Raw genomic sequence first — 16,418 nt, 5'->3', positions numbered from 1 at the left:
GGATCTGACAGCATGGCGGCCGCGTGTGAACAGCAAGCTCTTGCACGGGCTTGATTGTAGTGATATTTAGACACAGTGCTTCCCATGGGAGCCTGGCACTTTAATTAACATAGCACCAGTGGCTCTCCTCCTGTTCTAATTGCCTTCAGTCTGTGATTAAATGTGTATTGACTCTGCAGTTGGTCCACTAATGAATAACAATGTGCTGATTTGGTGATATTAAATCTTCTGGCTCTAATACACAACCCATCCACGTTCTGTAGAAAGTTCAGAAAGCACAAGGAGTCGTGGCATCTGATCAGAGTGTGGGTATATATCCCCCCCCCCCCTCAAAAAAAGTATTTATATCCAGCAACCCTGTAAAGCCTGAGCAATTAAATAATTGCCAAAAAATTCAAATTTATTTTGAAAATTAAGTTTTTATTGAACCTTCTGACAAATTCAATATCTATTTGCATATATGAGTTTTAATTTATATTATATTTTTGTTCATCTGGCACTTTTTGTTTGTCAGTTTATTACTTAAAATAATTTGATCAATTTACTTTGGTTGGGGAAAAAAATATCACACTGATGATGTAGAAGTCTGAAAAGCTCTGAAAAGACATACTTGGTGTTACAGGGTTCAGCCTGTACTTCTTTCAGTTGAGATTAAACTGGGTTCATTTAAACAACATAATTTAAGCCCACGTGTGTCTCAGTCTTATATGACCCACTAAGTGTGCGGCTATAAGAACTAAAAACACTTAATACAGCAGTAAGTTTGTATTATTTTGCTGCTCTCACAACCTGAAAACCAAATATAATCTAGAAGGTTTTTGCAAATCATGTATTAATTACAAATAAAGCAGCTTTTTTTCTCGGTCAAATTAATTTCCAGACCTGTCAAAAGAATAAACTGCAGCAACATTAACACTCAAAATTCTATTTCAGTGCATTGGATCCTTCCATCTCTCAGGATTTCATTTTCCTCATTCTACTCCTGTGGTCCAATAGATAAACTGTCACCTTGTTTGACAGATGAAGGCCGGAGGTAAACATAGGTTCTTTTTTTAACATGACAAGAGGAAAGTATTGCATCTACAATGCCTTGGATACAGTCAACATAAAACATATCGAATGGCATTCCTCACTGCATTCCTCTCAATATCAAAAGGTGCGTGTTTGAGGATAGCCTTGCTGCATTTACGCCTGTGTTTGCGCCCTGACCCACTGGGGCCAGTGCAATAACTTTGGACTGCCTCCCACTGCATCTCGTTGCAATGACCACTCTCAGTTTTTATTTAGCTAGGTTGTGTGCCTTCCCAGTCCGGCCGCTTTTCAGATTCATTTCCAGGTAAACACAGTGTGGCCAGCCACAAACCTGCAGCCAACAGGCGTTGTCACAGCTGTGGCAGATAATGGCAGGTCCAAACTCCAGCCCGGCTCTGGAATGTTTACTGTCACCACAGGCAAGTTGGCCGCAAACATTTTTTTTCCAGCACTTTCCAAGAGGAAGACTCTCTTGTTATTAATTTTATTTTGATGAATCACATGCTTAACCCTTTGCCCTGTGCCGTTTTGTGTGGCTCGGTGTACTCAGGAGGGTAGAAAGTCACAAAAAGGTGCATTCTTCAGCAGAGCTTTTAATTTCAGTTGAGAAAGAAATCCTTACTTTGAAAGCCGAAACCTAAAGCTAGCACATAACTGCCAACAGCTCCTGGGTGTTTGAAGGAATGTTCCACCTTCCTCTCACCGAGCAGAGATCTATCCGTTTCCATCCCCCTGCCCTGCACCCAAGAAAACTTCCTGGTGTCATTTTGGGGCCACGTGTGTGCTTTGCTTTCACCTCTTCAACTCAGTCATTACTATTTTCACCACTTAGTGGATTCCCTTATCATAACGAGTAAATGAATAACACCCAAATGTGTGAAATGTAACACCCATCATTTTAAAGGCTAATTATTCAAGAGTGTGGCAAATCTAACTGGAGGAGAAAGAGGGCTACACTGCTGCTTCAGGTGCCTCAAGTAAATTTTCACTGGAAATATATAAATTTTATAACAACACACTGAGCTGTGTTCTGACTCAATCTCATGAGTACAAGTCAATGCAGTCCTGGCCTCATTTTCAGTGCACGCCGGATTGTGAAAGCTTCAGCTGGGAACAGAAAAACTGCCAAGAAACGCGGCAGCGGTTTGTACATATTGCAGCAATGACCGTCAGGCCATTAGATTCCCTGCTCAGTGTGTTGAAGTGAACTATTAAAGTGCATATTTAAAGCTGGTGTCAATGGAATAAACCAGAGGTTAAACTGAAGGGAACACACTGCCTGTATTTGACCCAAAGGTTTACATGGTCTGAACCTCAATCATAAGCAAAATGCATTACAGTATTACTTTAATTTGAGTGTGAAACAACACAAAGACTCTGAAATCTTTGGATAAAGATTTTCATTTTATATTGCGGCTTTTTTTTAGTCCCGTTTTACATAATTACGCTAGAAGAATGGATACTTGGCATATTTTTTATTCACTAACAGACCAGCTTACAAGTATATACATGCACGTGTAATTAAGCTTCTGAATTTAAGCCGAGTGTAACGCAACGCAAGATTTTCAGTCTTTGGTGATTCAATCATCTTTTCTGTACCAACCATAAAGAGGCAGTGATTAACTACTCTGGCTTTTAAAATTCAAATTAAAGCTACCATGGGAGGAACTTGTTCTGATTCTCTGGAACATTTAAACTTTGTTTCGGAGCTCACATTTCTGAAATTCTCCACATTTTGTCACTACTTTGCTGACACTTTTTCTTTACTTGTTTTTTTTGTGTGTGTTCTGTTTCTAAAAACTGAAGTCAGCCACCATATATTAAATTTACCGTGTGATTTCTTTGGCTACCTCATTCCACTGACACAGTCAGAGTGGGTCATAAATAAAAATGTTGCAGTTGTACAGCGTGTGAGATAGAGTCAGAGTGATATGTAGTGTCTGCTGTGGAGAGGAGGTAACATTTCTTTTGTGAAAAGGCCAGTTATTGTTCTGGGGTGAGGATGCAAACACTACACCAAAGAATAATGAAGAAAAACAAAATACACTGAATAGAAAATACATCTGCATAAAGCCCTGCACGAGTTTTTTGTTTTTCCAAAATGTGACCTTCACTCATGTCAGAGGACTCTGGAAAGTTGATGATTAACCATGGATTTAGCTTCATGTCTCGTTCAGGAACATAATGTTACGCAGGTCAAGGACCCTTTTAAAACGCTCACGGTTTTTTGTTTCTGTAATTTTATAATAAGCACTTCATGAAATAATATTTTTGACTCATATATAATGGATTTAGCGGTACCAGAACCAATCCAGGTCCTTTTTAAATCCGTTTTCATACTTTTTTAAAGAAAATATGCAACATTTTTCACATTCAGCGTCACCACATCGTTGCGTAACACACACAAACATACCTGCTGGCCATGCAAGCATTCACGATCAGATTTTTTAGCACATTTATGCAACAGAAATGCGTCAGAATATTTGTAAAACTCTTTAAAAATTATATTTTAACATCTATGAAAAATGTCTTCTCTGAAATCCAGTTACTCCATAATGAGCTCACACCGAAAATATTCAACTCGCCTAATCTTCCGCCCTCAACACTTTATAAAGGCTCTATTATATACAAATATTACATGGCTGTTTGTTTGAAGCGTTTTGTGATTTTACAGCGACTGTCCCTTTCAAAAATAACATTTCACAAAACTTATTGTTGTTAACTCAGTCGAGCCGGGAGAGCGCAGATTTGACCATCTCCAGCTTTCTCCATTTCCACCTCTCCGCCGGTGCAATCCCAAATCCTCAAACACACAGAGCTTTTTCTCATGATCTCATTTCCAAGTTAAGCAGACTGTGTTAGTCCCTCGTCAACACGACAGGTTTACTCGCCTTTACTAATGGGGCTCTATACTGATAGTTATGCTCTTGCGTAAATATGCAGTCAAATAGATGTACAACTACTGACACGTGGCTGGCATCGCTCTGCAGCCTCACCTTGACGTTTGTGTCATACAAATACTGTACGGGTTGCGAAAATGAGAGGCCCTCAACACACAGGCCTGCACGTCTGATGAAAAACAGGAGTTTCGTGCTTTAAAGGTCCCTCAACAAGCAAAATCAAAAAAGCTGTCTGCCTATACACCCACGCGCACTCTCAAACGACCTATTTAAATAAAAGAATGTGGGCTGTAACGTCATCACTTCCGTGTTTTTCTTGATTTCGGTTATTTTTCATCTCTTCTTTTGAGTCAACCTAAAGAAAAAACACGCAGCTTTCTTTTTTAACGGGCGTTTGAGTTCAAAGGATGACTTTACGTGCCACAGACAGTAGAGCCAGTCGGAGGTGGCATCCGAGAGAGGGCGCTCTGAAGCTGTGCCTGGCGTATTCGACACTAATTAAAACATTTAGAAACAGTAATTCGGTCTCCCAGGTTAAGAAATCAGGTTAAACTGTGCCTTTGTGCAAATATCACCTACATTAGTTGGGAAAGAGGTAAGGACTTTAGTACTGACAAAATGTAAACTTTAGCTTGTAGGAAGTTTTGATATTGTTTAAAATGACCAATTATATCAAACATGCTGCGGTCATTTACACGGATCTCGCTGCTTTTTCTGTGGACTAAGCAAAGCTGAAAGAGAAATCCTCTTCAGGTGAACATCAGAAAGGTTTAAAACTGTGTCTTATCATTTATGTAAGCCATAAACACGTGTTCTTGGATTTATATAGCAACAGAGCTATGGCAGAATAATATTTAATCCTGTATCAGTTAATGGTTTAATCTGCCTTAAATCTCTGAAGAGATTTTTGCTGAAACGAGATTTTACTTCATTTCTAAACGTTTTCGTGTTCTTTGGTGTTCTCGGTGTAAAATAGTCAAAATTTATATGTAGGCTTAGGCAATAAATTCCTTGAATGCAACGCAATAAAATGGATTATGATTTGAGCTCAGCTGAAGTGGAATAAGCACTTTGGAGTATGTGCGTAATGAAAAGCGCACCAAGGAAGAGCGCCAAACATTCCTTTTATAGTTCCCCCCCCCTTTTTTTCTGCCCCAACCAAAATACAATAAGATTAGTTTATAATGAAGCTTTTCATATGAAACTGTTCTTTTCAGTTAGCGCAGGTGTACAATTGGGGTGGGGGGATGCTCGAGGAGTCTCACGCCTAGGTGCGAGGAGATTATTCAAATAGGGCCCAAGGCGTAGAAGTAGGGATTGGAGGCTTGCCTAGAGCACAGAGCTATATCACAGCGTTAACAAGCAGCACGGAGCGTCATTTGAACTCCAGTCACTGACAGACGCATTTCACGGCTGGCTCCATAAGACACACATGCTCCAGTCTTCGACGAAGGGACAGACCGACGACCTAAATACACTCAGTGGTCCCCAGTTACCTGCTATTAGAGAGACTTTCGGCTTTCCCTCTGCTGGGAGACGCTTTGTAAAAGTCCTCCATGATGCTTGGAGCAGTTAAAATGGAAGGACACGAACACACCGACTGGAGCACCTACTACGGAGAGCCCGAGGTGGGTACCTTAAATATATATTTTTTTCTGTCTAAAGCCGATCCCATTTTATACAACTCAATATTAGCCCTGAGATAATATTAACTTTGTGATCAAATATTGACTTGAGGCGCCTCCAAATCCTCCCCCATCTCCACGCAGCGCACTATCCTAACAAAGTTGCTTGACATGTAGGGGAAGAAACTTTTCGCTCGGATTATAATTTCATAAGTCTCTACGTGTTTCTACTAAATCGGGTTATTGTTGGTCAGGTTTCCACCCAATAAACACGGTTGCTGTTTGATTTCGGGGAGATTTTTCAGTGGACACACGCACACCGAGTAGTATTTTCATCTAGGCTGCACATTTTAAGAGGAATAGTCACCTCAATTTTATTTATTTATTTGTTTTGTTGTAATACTGGCGTTAAATATATTGTTAAATATACACACCCCTGTTTTTCATTTTTAGGAAATACTTCGCGCGAGAGCAAACGCCTACAATGCCACTTCACACTTACGAAACCGGGAAGCTTTAAAATATAAAGTATTATTTATGGAGATGAATAAGGCGATTTTTATCAGGCTCAAATAATAACGATTCGCCGTGTTTAGAAATCAATGTGCCGCTTTATTCCTCGCTGCAATGCCAGATGAAACTCACGAATGCCTCTTTCCCTCACTGACAGTGTTACACCTCGGTTGGCAACATGAACGCGGGCCTGGGAATGAACTCTATGAATACCTACATGAGCATGTCCGGCATGAGCACCACTGCCAACATGACGGCCAACTCCATGAATATGTCATACGTCAACACGGGCATGAGCCCCTCCATGACCGGCATGTCACCTGGAACCGGCGCCATGAACGGCATGGGCGCAGGGATGACGGCAATGAGCGCAGCCCTGAGCCCCAGCATGAGTCCCATGACCGCACAGCCCGCGTCTATGAACGCCCTCACGTCGTACTCAAACATGAACGCCATGAGCCCGATATACGGACAGTCTAACATCAACAGGTCCAGAGACCCTAAGACCTACCGCAGGAGCTACACGCACGCCAAACCCCCGTACTCCTACATTTCTCTTATCACCATGGCCATCCAGCAGTCCCCGAGTAAGATGCTGACACTAGCCGAGATCTACCAGTGGATAATGGACCTCTTCCCGTTTTACCGACAGAACCAGCAGCGCTGGCAGAACTCCATTCGCCACTCTTTGTCTTTCAATGACTGTTTCGTCAAAGTGCCCAGGTCGCCGGATAAACCGGGGAAAGGCTCGTTTTGGACTCTGCACCCGGACTCCGGGAACATGTTCGAGAACGGCTGCTACCTGAGGAGGCAGAAACGCTTTAAGTGCGACAAGAAGATGAAGGAACCGGGCCGCAAGTCAGGGGACGGCGGCTCCTCCAACAGCAGCTCGGAGAGCTGCAACGGCAACGAGTCCCCGCTCTCCAACTCCTCCTCCAGCGACCACAAAAGGTCCCTGTCGGACATGAAGACGAGCCAGGCCCTGAGCCCGGAGCACACCGCTGCTAGCCCGGTGACGCAGGGGCAGCACCTCATGTCTCAGCATCACTCGGTTCTTGCGCACGAAGCCCACCTGAAGCCGGAGCACCACTACTCCTTCAACCACCCTTTCTCCATAAATAACCTCATGTCCTCGGAGCAGCAGCATCACAAAATGGACTTAAAGACTTACGAGCAGGTGATGCATTACTCCGGCTATGGCTCCCCCATGGCGGGACCTCTTTCCATGGGCTCCATGGCGGGGAAAGCCGGTCTGGATTCTTCATCCATACCTGACACAACTTACTACCAAGGTGTCTATTCCAGACCAATTATGAACTCCTCATAAACTCTTTTATTCCCTCATGTAATGTGGACTTTCTTCCCATTCACTTTGTACATTTGTAAAAGAAAAAGTATAGACTTTGTGTACAATATGTATTTCAGATATTTTTGACGTTTCCCACAGTTTTAGTTGTCGAGTTTGTTAGTAGCCTAATTATTTTGAGAGGATGCTGATATTAATGATTAAAAACACTGATAATGTGACGGAAATCTGCTCAGAAGTTGGTTTCAGGACTGGACCCAAAGACAACCAACAACAACTTGCTGTAAAATAGCCTGCGTCCGCATAACTGGACTCGTAAATGACTCGAAATGCCTCGCTGGATTTGTTCAATCATTTGTGTAATTCCTATTTATGGCTTGTATATGTGTATTCTTGTAGTGACAAGAACAGAATCTATATTAAAGTGTTATTGGTTTTGTTTTCTGAATGTCAAGGTGTTGGGCCATTTATTATTACTATCATTCTTACTATTATTATTATTCTTACTACTATTATTATTATTATTATTATTATTATTATTACTATTATTATTATAGGAAAAATTAGATTTTATCCAAAAAACGAACTTCAAACGGAGAATTTGCAGGAGAAAGATACAATTTGAGGCGGCATTAATTTAGTCCAATTTTGGTTTATATTATCATAACAAAAACGAATCCATTCATCCATCTTTGGGATCATAAAATACGTTTCTCACGATGTATTTATTTATTTAATTCAAATTCTGGAATTTATTCTTACCCACGTAAGGCTCACAGTCAGCTTGGATTAATAGCTTTGCTGGATAAAACCGGGAACAATGCTCCCAATTTGTCATTCAGGAAATGTAAACAACACACATATATGCTCATTAATCCCAACCACAAATTCAAATATTTATATGAAAAAAGGAGATGTAGCCAGTGCGCCACATTCTATAATATAATATTTTTAAACTAAAGTGAGGTAAAAGGAGGTTTGAAAGAAAAAAAGCGGCAGGATAATTTAAAAATATATATATTAAAATTGTTTTTTTTAATTAATTACTTTTTTTTTTTTTTTTTTTTTTAGCAAAATTGACCCCACACAGTCGATCCAAAGGCAGAAATGCACACGTACCCATTTAATCTCGCAATCTTCAGATGCAGTTGGTGAGATTATATGCAGCCTACATGCATGCATTATGCCAGCTATTAAATTCCCACACATACTCTCTCTCACACACACATACACTGGCGCGCGCGCACGCACGCGCACAGTGCAAAGTTTGGATCACTGAATAAGATTAGTGTCATTGTCACATAAAACAGCCTCCCGTGGCGCAGCAGAATAGTTGCAAAAGGGGCCTGATTTGGGAACAGAGCCGGCTCAATGCGATGCTCTAACTTTTCTCCCCACAATCTGGGGGACCATTGTCTTCTGCCTATTTTTAAAGTAGTGGGACCCTCCCCACTTGTTAGATAAGATAGGCTAGTTGTCATCCAAATGACTCCAAGTCCCCTCCTGAGCTCAAATCCAAGGCCAGGGAGTTTGGGAGCATTTCTGCTCCTCTTATAACCAAATGACACCCCTTCGACTTCTGAACACGTAGGGCCTAAAGTGTGCGTTTATTCTCCAGGCCCTCTTTACAGATCGTACTTTAAACAGCGTGATCTGCGAATAAACAAAGCCAGTAAACAATAGAGTGTAGGCTATGCTCACATATAGGAAGAGTACACACACAAACCAAATTGCACAAGTGTAAACTTTGAATAGGACGCCGCAGCTCTGTAAATTTACACAGACATTAAATTTCGTTCTATTCATTTTAGACATATAATGCTAAGCTGATTTTTTATAGCACACTGATCGATATCTCTGTAAAATAATCATTTTTTTTAACTAGCGGGGCAGTGAAATCTTTGCTTTGTGCTAAAGTCAACAGTGACAGAGTTTGAGCTCAAATAAATGCCGTGATGTCTGGAGCCCTTTGCAGAAGGCAGAAGGCGAGCTTCTACAATGGGCTCCTGTGTGGCCTGCCAACAACAAGCAGCGGCTATTTTGCGCAGGTATGAAGCTTTTATTTTTATAAATCTGTCTTCTTACATCGTTTTTTTCCTTTTACTTGGAGGGATAGACGGTTTGACAGCCGTTCCCGGGGGTGCATGGGGTGGAGGGGGCAGAGGCTGATTTCCTAAATTCAGTCGAAACGAGACGTATTTGATTTCACGACAGGGTGGTGCAAAGCTGAGAGGATGTGCAGGTTGTGTGATTGCTGCAAGTTTCCCTGTCTCTGAGTTGCATGTTGGAGAGACCTTAGCGCACTGCAAAAAACTGCCACGGACACACTAGGTCGGCTTTACTCTTTCAACTGCCTAATTTTTGTTTTTAATTAAAAGTTTTCAGTTGATTAGATAATTTCTCTCGCCTCAATTGGTGGTTATTTCGCAAAAGTAAATCATCCAAATAGATGAACTCTGTCCACAATTGTAACTTGTAGCACATTAGAGAAAAGCGACTGTTTAAACTGGAGGAAACACACGAAACCAGCGGAACTCTTTCCTTGTTCAGAGACATGTGAGACTGAGTGCAGATATTTTTTGCAGTGTGCGGCTGATTGGTATCAGTGTGGCTGCTCTTACGTCCTGAAAGCGAGCTTTCCTGCAACACTGACTCTACTGCTTTTATTATTTGGTACCGGTATGTAAATACACTGAATCGATTTTTATTTTCCAGCACCAGTTTTAATAAAAAATAAAGTAATATATGAAAATAAAACGCGTTTAATAAAATATTTTAAGAAAATTAGGATAATATGTACTTTATCTTATTCCCCCCCCCCTTTTTTCCTGGATTCAAAAACCGGAAGTCTTAATTTTAAAGCTAGAATCTTTACCGTTTTATTAAACACAAACATGTAATAATAATAATACTACTAATAATAATACTAATAATAATAATAATAATAATAATAATAATAATAATGACGATGATGTTCAAGACACTGCATCCAAAATACTGATTCTTTAAAATGTGAAGTAGATGGAGAGCCCTTCAAATTGTTCCTCGGCCAATATATAACAGTTATATTCCAACGCTGCTCTCCTCCGACCCTCAGAAGGCGCGGTAACCCCAGTCAAGCCCCTCTCGCGCGCACTGAGCCGGGAATGGCCTTGTGGAGCTTTGCCGGTTCAAAGGTAACCAACCTCAATCTGTACCGGCACACAAAAGTGCGCCGGGGCTCATGCATCTCCTAACTTTATTCAGGTTTTTCCATCGGGGAGGATACCTCTGGAGCTCCTGGCCGCGCCATCATAGACGAGCACATCTGTTGTTATAGCAACTGAATAAAGGATGGCCCGGCCTGTTGATCCTTTTTTTTTCTTAGCCCGCTAACCTGATTTCTCTGCTTTTTTTTGTGAGCGTATTTGCATATTTCTTGATTAGGGCCTGAAAACAGGACCCCCTTTTTCTCAGAGGCACTCATCTCTGGCAGGCATTCTGACTCTCACTGCAGGTCGTCGATGGGAAATCATATAGCTTTAAAAAAAATCAGCGTAGCTGGAAACAATAGACCAAATATCATTGTACTATAAAGTCTTCTGCTGTTTAGTTCAGTCATTTTTTTTTGGGGGGGAGGATATATTTACTGCAACAATAGACGATTTACCTCCTTTTCTTTTTATCACTTTAAATAGCGTCTAATACCAGACCTCCAAAGTGAGACATTTTCCCTACAGCGACGTATTTTAATGCCTAGGCGAGTTTGGGCCTCTGTCTTCGATGAATGACTCAGTACCCTATAAGCCATATGCGCATCCACCCATGGGCGTCAACTGAATAGGCTATATCAGCCTGATGGGACTCCGTTTACACCATCGGTTTACGCATAAAGGAATTGAAATAATATCAACAAATTATTGGAATTATCGTATGAACACTGGCCTCGGAAGGGAAGAACAATAAGAAGTGTGTGCGCGTGTGTGTGAGAGTGGGTAGTTTTGTGATCAATCCTCCAATCGGCCTTCTAATACAGCCTCTTCGATTCTTGCCCAGTTCATCAGCCTGTGTCTGTAGGCTATATTAAATCTGGAGCAGTGTTCTTTCAAGAGTCAGATGTGTTATATACACAGAAAGGTGTCTGGCGCACCTATAGGCTCTCCATGCGCTGCAGCCCGCGGACTGGAACACCCAAGTAGATCCGTCTCCATGACGACGGCGGGACACCGGTCCAACAAGCTGTAATTCTGTCTCAGCCTTTTTCAGGGGAGGGACCGTCCACACTAGCCCGACTTAACTCCTCTTTCACCAGAAATACTCCTAATCCCATATCTTAGCAAGGCAAACTGCCGTCCCTCAGTATATTAAAGAGACCACAAAGTCAAAACTTAAAGCCACCCATGGTTTCCCAGCAGGCGGCCCATCCCGGTGTGAGCGTCGCTGCCCCGTCCCGTCCCGTCCGGCCAGCCACTGTACGTGTCTTCAGTTTTCTCAGCGCCTATTTACAGAAAATTAATACTTGTAATCATAACTTTTTATTATGTGATTTCGACAAATTTGCGCAAATAAATTCAGAAGATTTAAATATTAATTCAACTTTAAATAAAAGAATAAATAAATAAATTGTAGAAAATAAATTCTGTTATGTTGATAAATTAATAAACATTTTACGGCTTATTTTTTCCAGAGGCGGCACTGCGGTTCGGTTTGCGTTATTGTCATTTCTGAACGTCTGCTATTTTCTATCGTTGTTAAACATTTGATTTAACAGGAATTTAAAATGAGCTCATAACCAAAATATACATTTAGAGTCTCCGAAATTTGAAATATTAAAATGTATCGAAATCACATCTATCAGTTAACCAGCTAATTTGCAATTGAAAATGCATTCCTTCTGTTGCCGTTTCATAGGCTGCCCACACGTTTGTATTTAAAAGGATATTTGCACATAAATACGCACTTCTGCAAACATATTACGGATTTCTAGCACAAAAAGGTAGAAATGAAAACAGGATTACTGCAGGGACAAATGATTTATTAATAAATTACATTTTAATTCCACATAAGTTTGCGTTGCAGCTGTTGAAAACATTGTTTTATTGTGCGTTTGGCTTTCTAAAATGACTTTTGAGCTTCGTTCTTTCCTGTGGCATATTTGTTTTTAATAAGACAAACTTGAAATATCAAAAAGTAAAATCATAAAATGAATCTCAGGCAGACCTTCAAGCAAGGAATTAACTATTTGGCTTTTATAAATAATTTTCCTATTAAAACAGTGCAGTTAAAGTAAATGGAGTTTCAATAATTGCAAATGTTCCTTATTTTTAAAAAATACATATCAGCAAAAAAAAATTGGCTTTTTTAAAATGTTTCTTTATGTAATTTGGGGGGTTGTGGATAATTTGTACAAACTGCATGAGACAGCAGGCAGAAACTATTTTATAGAAAAGCCTGTTTTTCTCCTCCTGACCTGGAATATAATAATATCATGAGGAATTTACAAGATGTGCATGTAAGTGAAACCTCAACTTTTATCATTTCTGACTAAAATTTGGCTTTAATTTTGCTCTGTCCCTTTTTAAAAAAATCTTTACGTATACAGATTATTTGATAAGGCAAAGCAGATTTATTCTATATTTACAAATCACTTTATTGTCATTTGTAATGCTGACATGTTTCATCTTAATTTTTTGCAAAGTCTCAGAGTTACAGACGCAGATATTATTTGGTGACTCTAGATGAACGCAGATTTGTTACGAAGATGATGAAGAGCTGGGTGTGTGAGAGCGAGCGAGAGGCAGAAAGAGAGAGGAAGGGATGGAGGCTGAGAATGCGGACGCTAACTGTGATGTGTCCGCACTTTCCTGACAAGACTGTGTGACATTCCAGCGCAGGACTCCATCATGTTCTCAGAGAGAAGGAGAGAGAGAGAGAGGGGTCCGTCAACAATGCCCATTGAGCACTGTGAGGCAGCAGCTGGTGGGACATGCAGTGACCTAAAGGCAATCTATTCAGTCCAGAACGGGGTGCCTCTCACTACCCTCCTGCTTTTATAAGGCTGGAAGTGGATGGATGGTCAGTGTTTATCCTTAAATAGTATCGCAGCACAGGTCTGTCATCATGAAAATGGAAGAGAAGCAGTCCGCACCTCACCAAACCAATCAAGTTCTCGTATGGGAACCGCTAAATATCAAGAGTGTGGAAGGTGATGTGAATTTCTGAAGAGGAGCTTTCCGTCTTATGTCGGTGGAATCGAGATAAAATTGAGATGACCATCAAAGCTTTTGTTTCTCTTGAGCGCTGACGTGAGGCTCAGCCCAGCAGCGGAGGGGAAGATTAGGTTTTCAAAGAGAAACAGAAAAAAGAAACAGCAACCCTCCACATAAGATAATAGAAGTGTGATCATCCAGGCAGAAAAAAATCATATTGGTTGGAGATTAGAGATGCTTACAATGTGAAGTTAGATATCAGTCAGGCTGACTGCTGATGTATTTGTGTACATGCACACAGTCGTGCTTTTAGCCCTTGTTGGTAATTCCTCAGACATTTCCCAGCAGATCTTTTAGCTCAAACCTTGTTGGCAAAGCCGCCATGGGCGATGTGTCGGTCAGCAGTGGTAAAGGGATGCTTGCTTGGCTGTGATTGATCTGGTGTGGAGTCTTTATTCCCCTTGAGACCATGCACCTCAATATTTTAGACCCAGCTCTTGCAGTGTTGATGGGAGGTATCGCATATAGTGCCATGTTACATCCCCTTTTCTGAACCACTTCCACACACTGTGGCATATTTAGCCATCGCACGGCCATAACATGGAAGCCAGGATGCTGCAATATCTCCTCACTTCCCCCTGAGCTCCAGTTCCAGGAAGTGAAGGCAGAGCTTTGCCAGCCAATCGCAACGAAGGACACCTAACTCATTAAAAGTTAATGAAACCTATAAACGTGGTGCGCCAGCGATTCATTTAAACCCCCAATCCAATCTCCTCTCCCAGCAAAGGCAAACAAGCCTGTGTGCCCCCAGCGCTGTCCTCGGAATAACAAACTATGGAATATTTTGTCCTGCATATGTTCTCCTATGCAGACATGTGCACATTGATAGGCTATCTTACAATGGGACTTGTCCAATTTAGAGAATGCCAGGATGGTGTTCTGCAGGGGCGAATTCTGTAATGGGCATCCGAGTTGAATTTAATGCCTTTACTTTACACTGCATAGCTTGTCGGGAATGGCTGTTATAGATATGCCATTTCAACATTCATGAGAATCACTGACATTCAAATAATGTGCTCATTTTAATACCATGTGAGTGAGAGCCAAGTCTGTGTGAGAAAACCTCTATATTCTTCTTCACGGTCAAGCGAGTGTCAAAAACTACTCTTGATCCACGCAGACAGACAAGGTGAAATCTGAGCCCTTTCCTCCAGATAAACCCGTCTCTTGCTGTCCAGTATGCTCTATCTGTTTCAGTGCCATCTCAGCTAACAGCAGTGCTGCTCTCAATTTGATAACAAACCATCAACAGCAATAAAGTGCCACCTTACAAGTGTCCAAATCTAAAGAACAATATCCCTCCTTGTCTTTCAGACCTCCATTTCAACACAGCTCCAGTGCCTCACAGTGCTTCCCTTGGGGGATTCAAATTAAATTCTCCCCGTGTATAGTGCCACTGTCAGCCCATTAATGAATTCCCATACCCTGACTTGAATCAAATTAATCCCCAATTTAATCCCATATAAATGGCTGTGTTATTTATAATGGAAAGACGGATGCTCCGTTGAAGGATTGAGGAAAGCTGGGAAGTGTCTATAGGGCTGTTGAGCAGATTATTGTGAAGGATGAGGCCTGTATGTTCCCCCACTGCAGAGTAGTCCCCTGATACACACTATTTAACCCTCGCCTGCTTGATGCTGACAGCAACATCATGGTGTTTGTCACTTAATATCCTTTTAGATTAAGGAGTCAACTGGCAGATTTATTGGTCAGAGTCGGGTTATTATGGTGGAGTCTCAGCAGAAAGAGGTGTCGTAAAGCATTTGTGAAGGGCCATGGTTACAGTTAAATTTGCTGTGGGTTCAGACTTGTTACAAGCAACCACTGTTTGAGGTCACTGAGTCAGAGACAGCTGTATTTATGCGCTGATGCAAATTTCCCACTGAGATCCCGTCATATGCAAATGTTTCTTTGGGAACAGCTCCCTATCAGCATGTAGATCAGACGACGCAATCCTTGATGTAGACAGTGAGGGATAGATGACAGGTAATTTGTCAAAGGGCTTATTTATACAAATAGTTTAATATCATGCAGCAAAGTGAAAAAGGACTAATGCCTTTTTGGACGCAAATACAGTGGGTGACGACTGGTAAAAAGAAAAACAACACGCACACAGTGGATCCAGGTTCAGTTATTGGTGTGTAACTCCAAGGACTGGAAGTGTCGGATTTCCCGTTGCTGTGTTGTTTTTGGCCCCAAAAAGTGAAAACGCAACATCCAGATACGCCAACATTGTGTGTTCATAAATACCACAGCATTTTTTTTAATTCCAAAAATTATGCATAGAATAATTGGGATAATTGAGATAGATACACCAGATTTAAAACAGTGAACGGAGCCAAATGTATCAACTGTATCAAGTGTTAGCTACGAATGCATTCATTGCAGGCAAAATTCATTTTAAAAAGTGGTTCTTTGAAACGAGCAGTTTCTACATGCCGCTCGGTTGGATATACGGCTTGTGGTCACTCATAGGAGTTTTTCACCTCCAAATCTATGATATACAGTGTACAGTTATTTAGCTAGCAGTATCATGGGATGGATATGAGGATGACAGACGGTTCCGAAGTCAGTTTGGCAGTTCACGGGACAGTTTGGAGCCTTTAAAGCTCGGTCCACCAAATGTCTGAGCAGCTATGTTTTATTGAGGCATCTGTAAGCTTACTAATTTTATTGCCAAGCTTGGCTCGTGCACCTACCGTCATGGAGAGGGAGAAAACACACACACACACACACACACACACACACACACACACACACACACACACACACACACACACACACACACACACAC

The 16,418-nt window shown here is 41.3% G+C and overlaps 1 protein-coding gene across 1 annotated transcript; it reads left to right on the top strand.

The window, feature by feature from the left end:
* Positions 1-5,286: 5,286 nt before the first annotated feature.
* On the top strand, positions 5,287-7,562 carry foxa2 (forkhead box A2). The gene is made up of 2 exons (XM_005738980.2): positions 5,287-5,560; positions 6,228-7,562. Exons 1-2 carry the CDS (start codon positions 5,489-5,491, stop codon positions 7,395-7,397), a joined length of 1,242 nt encoding a protein of 413 aa, XP_005739037.1. The 5' UTR covers positions 5,287-5,488; the 3' UTR covers positions 7,398-7,562.
* Positions 7,563-16,418: the final 8,856 nt, after the last annotated feature.

This window comes from Pundamilia nyererei, unplaced genomic scaffold, assembly GCF_000239375.1.
Source record: "Pundamilia nyererei isolate P.nyererei 1_Seehausen unplaced genomic scaffold, PunNye1.0 scaffold00088, whole genome shotgun sequence".
NCBI classification, from domain to species: Eukaryota; Metazoa; Chordata; class Actinopteri; order Cichliformes; family Cichlidae; genus Pundamilia; species Pundamilia nyererei.
The sequence above is the reverse complement of the archived record's forward strand: the minus strand, read 5'-3'. Positions and strand labels throughout refer to the sequence as shown.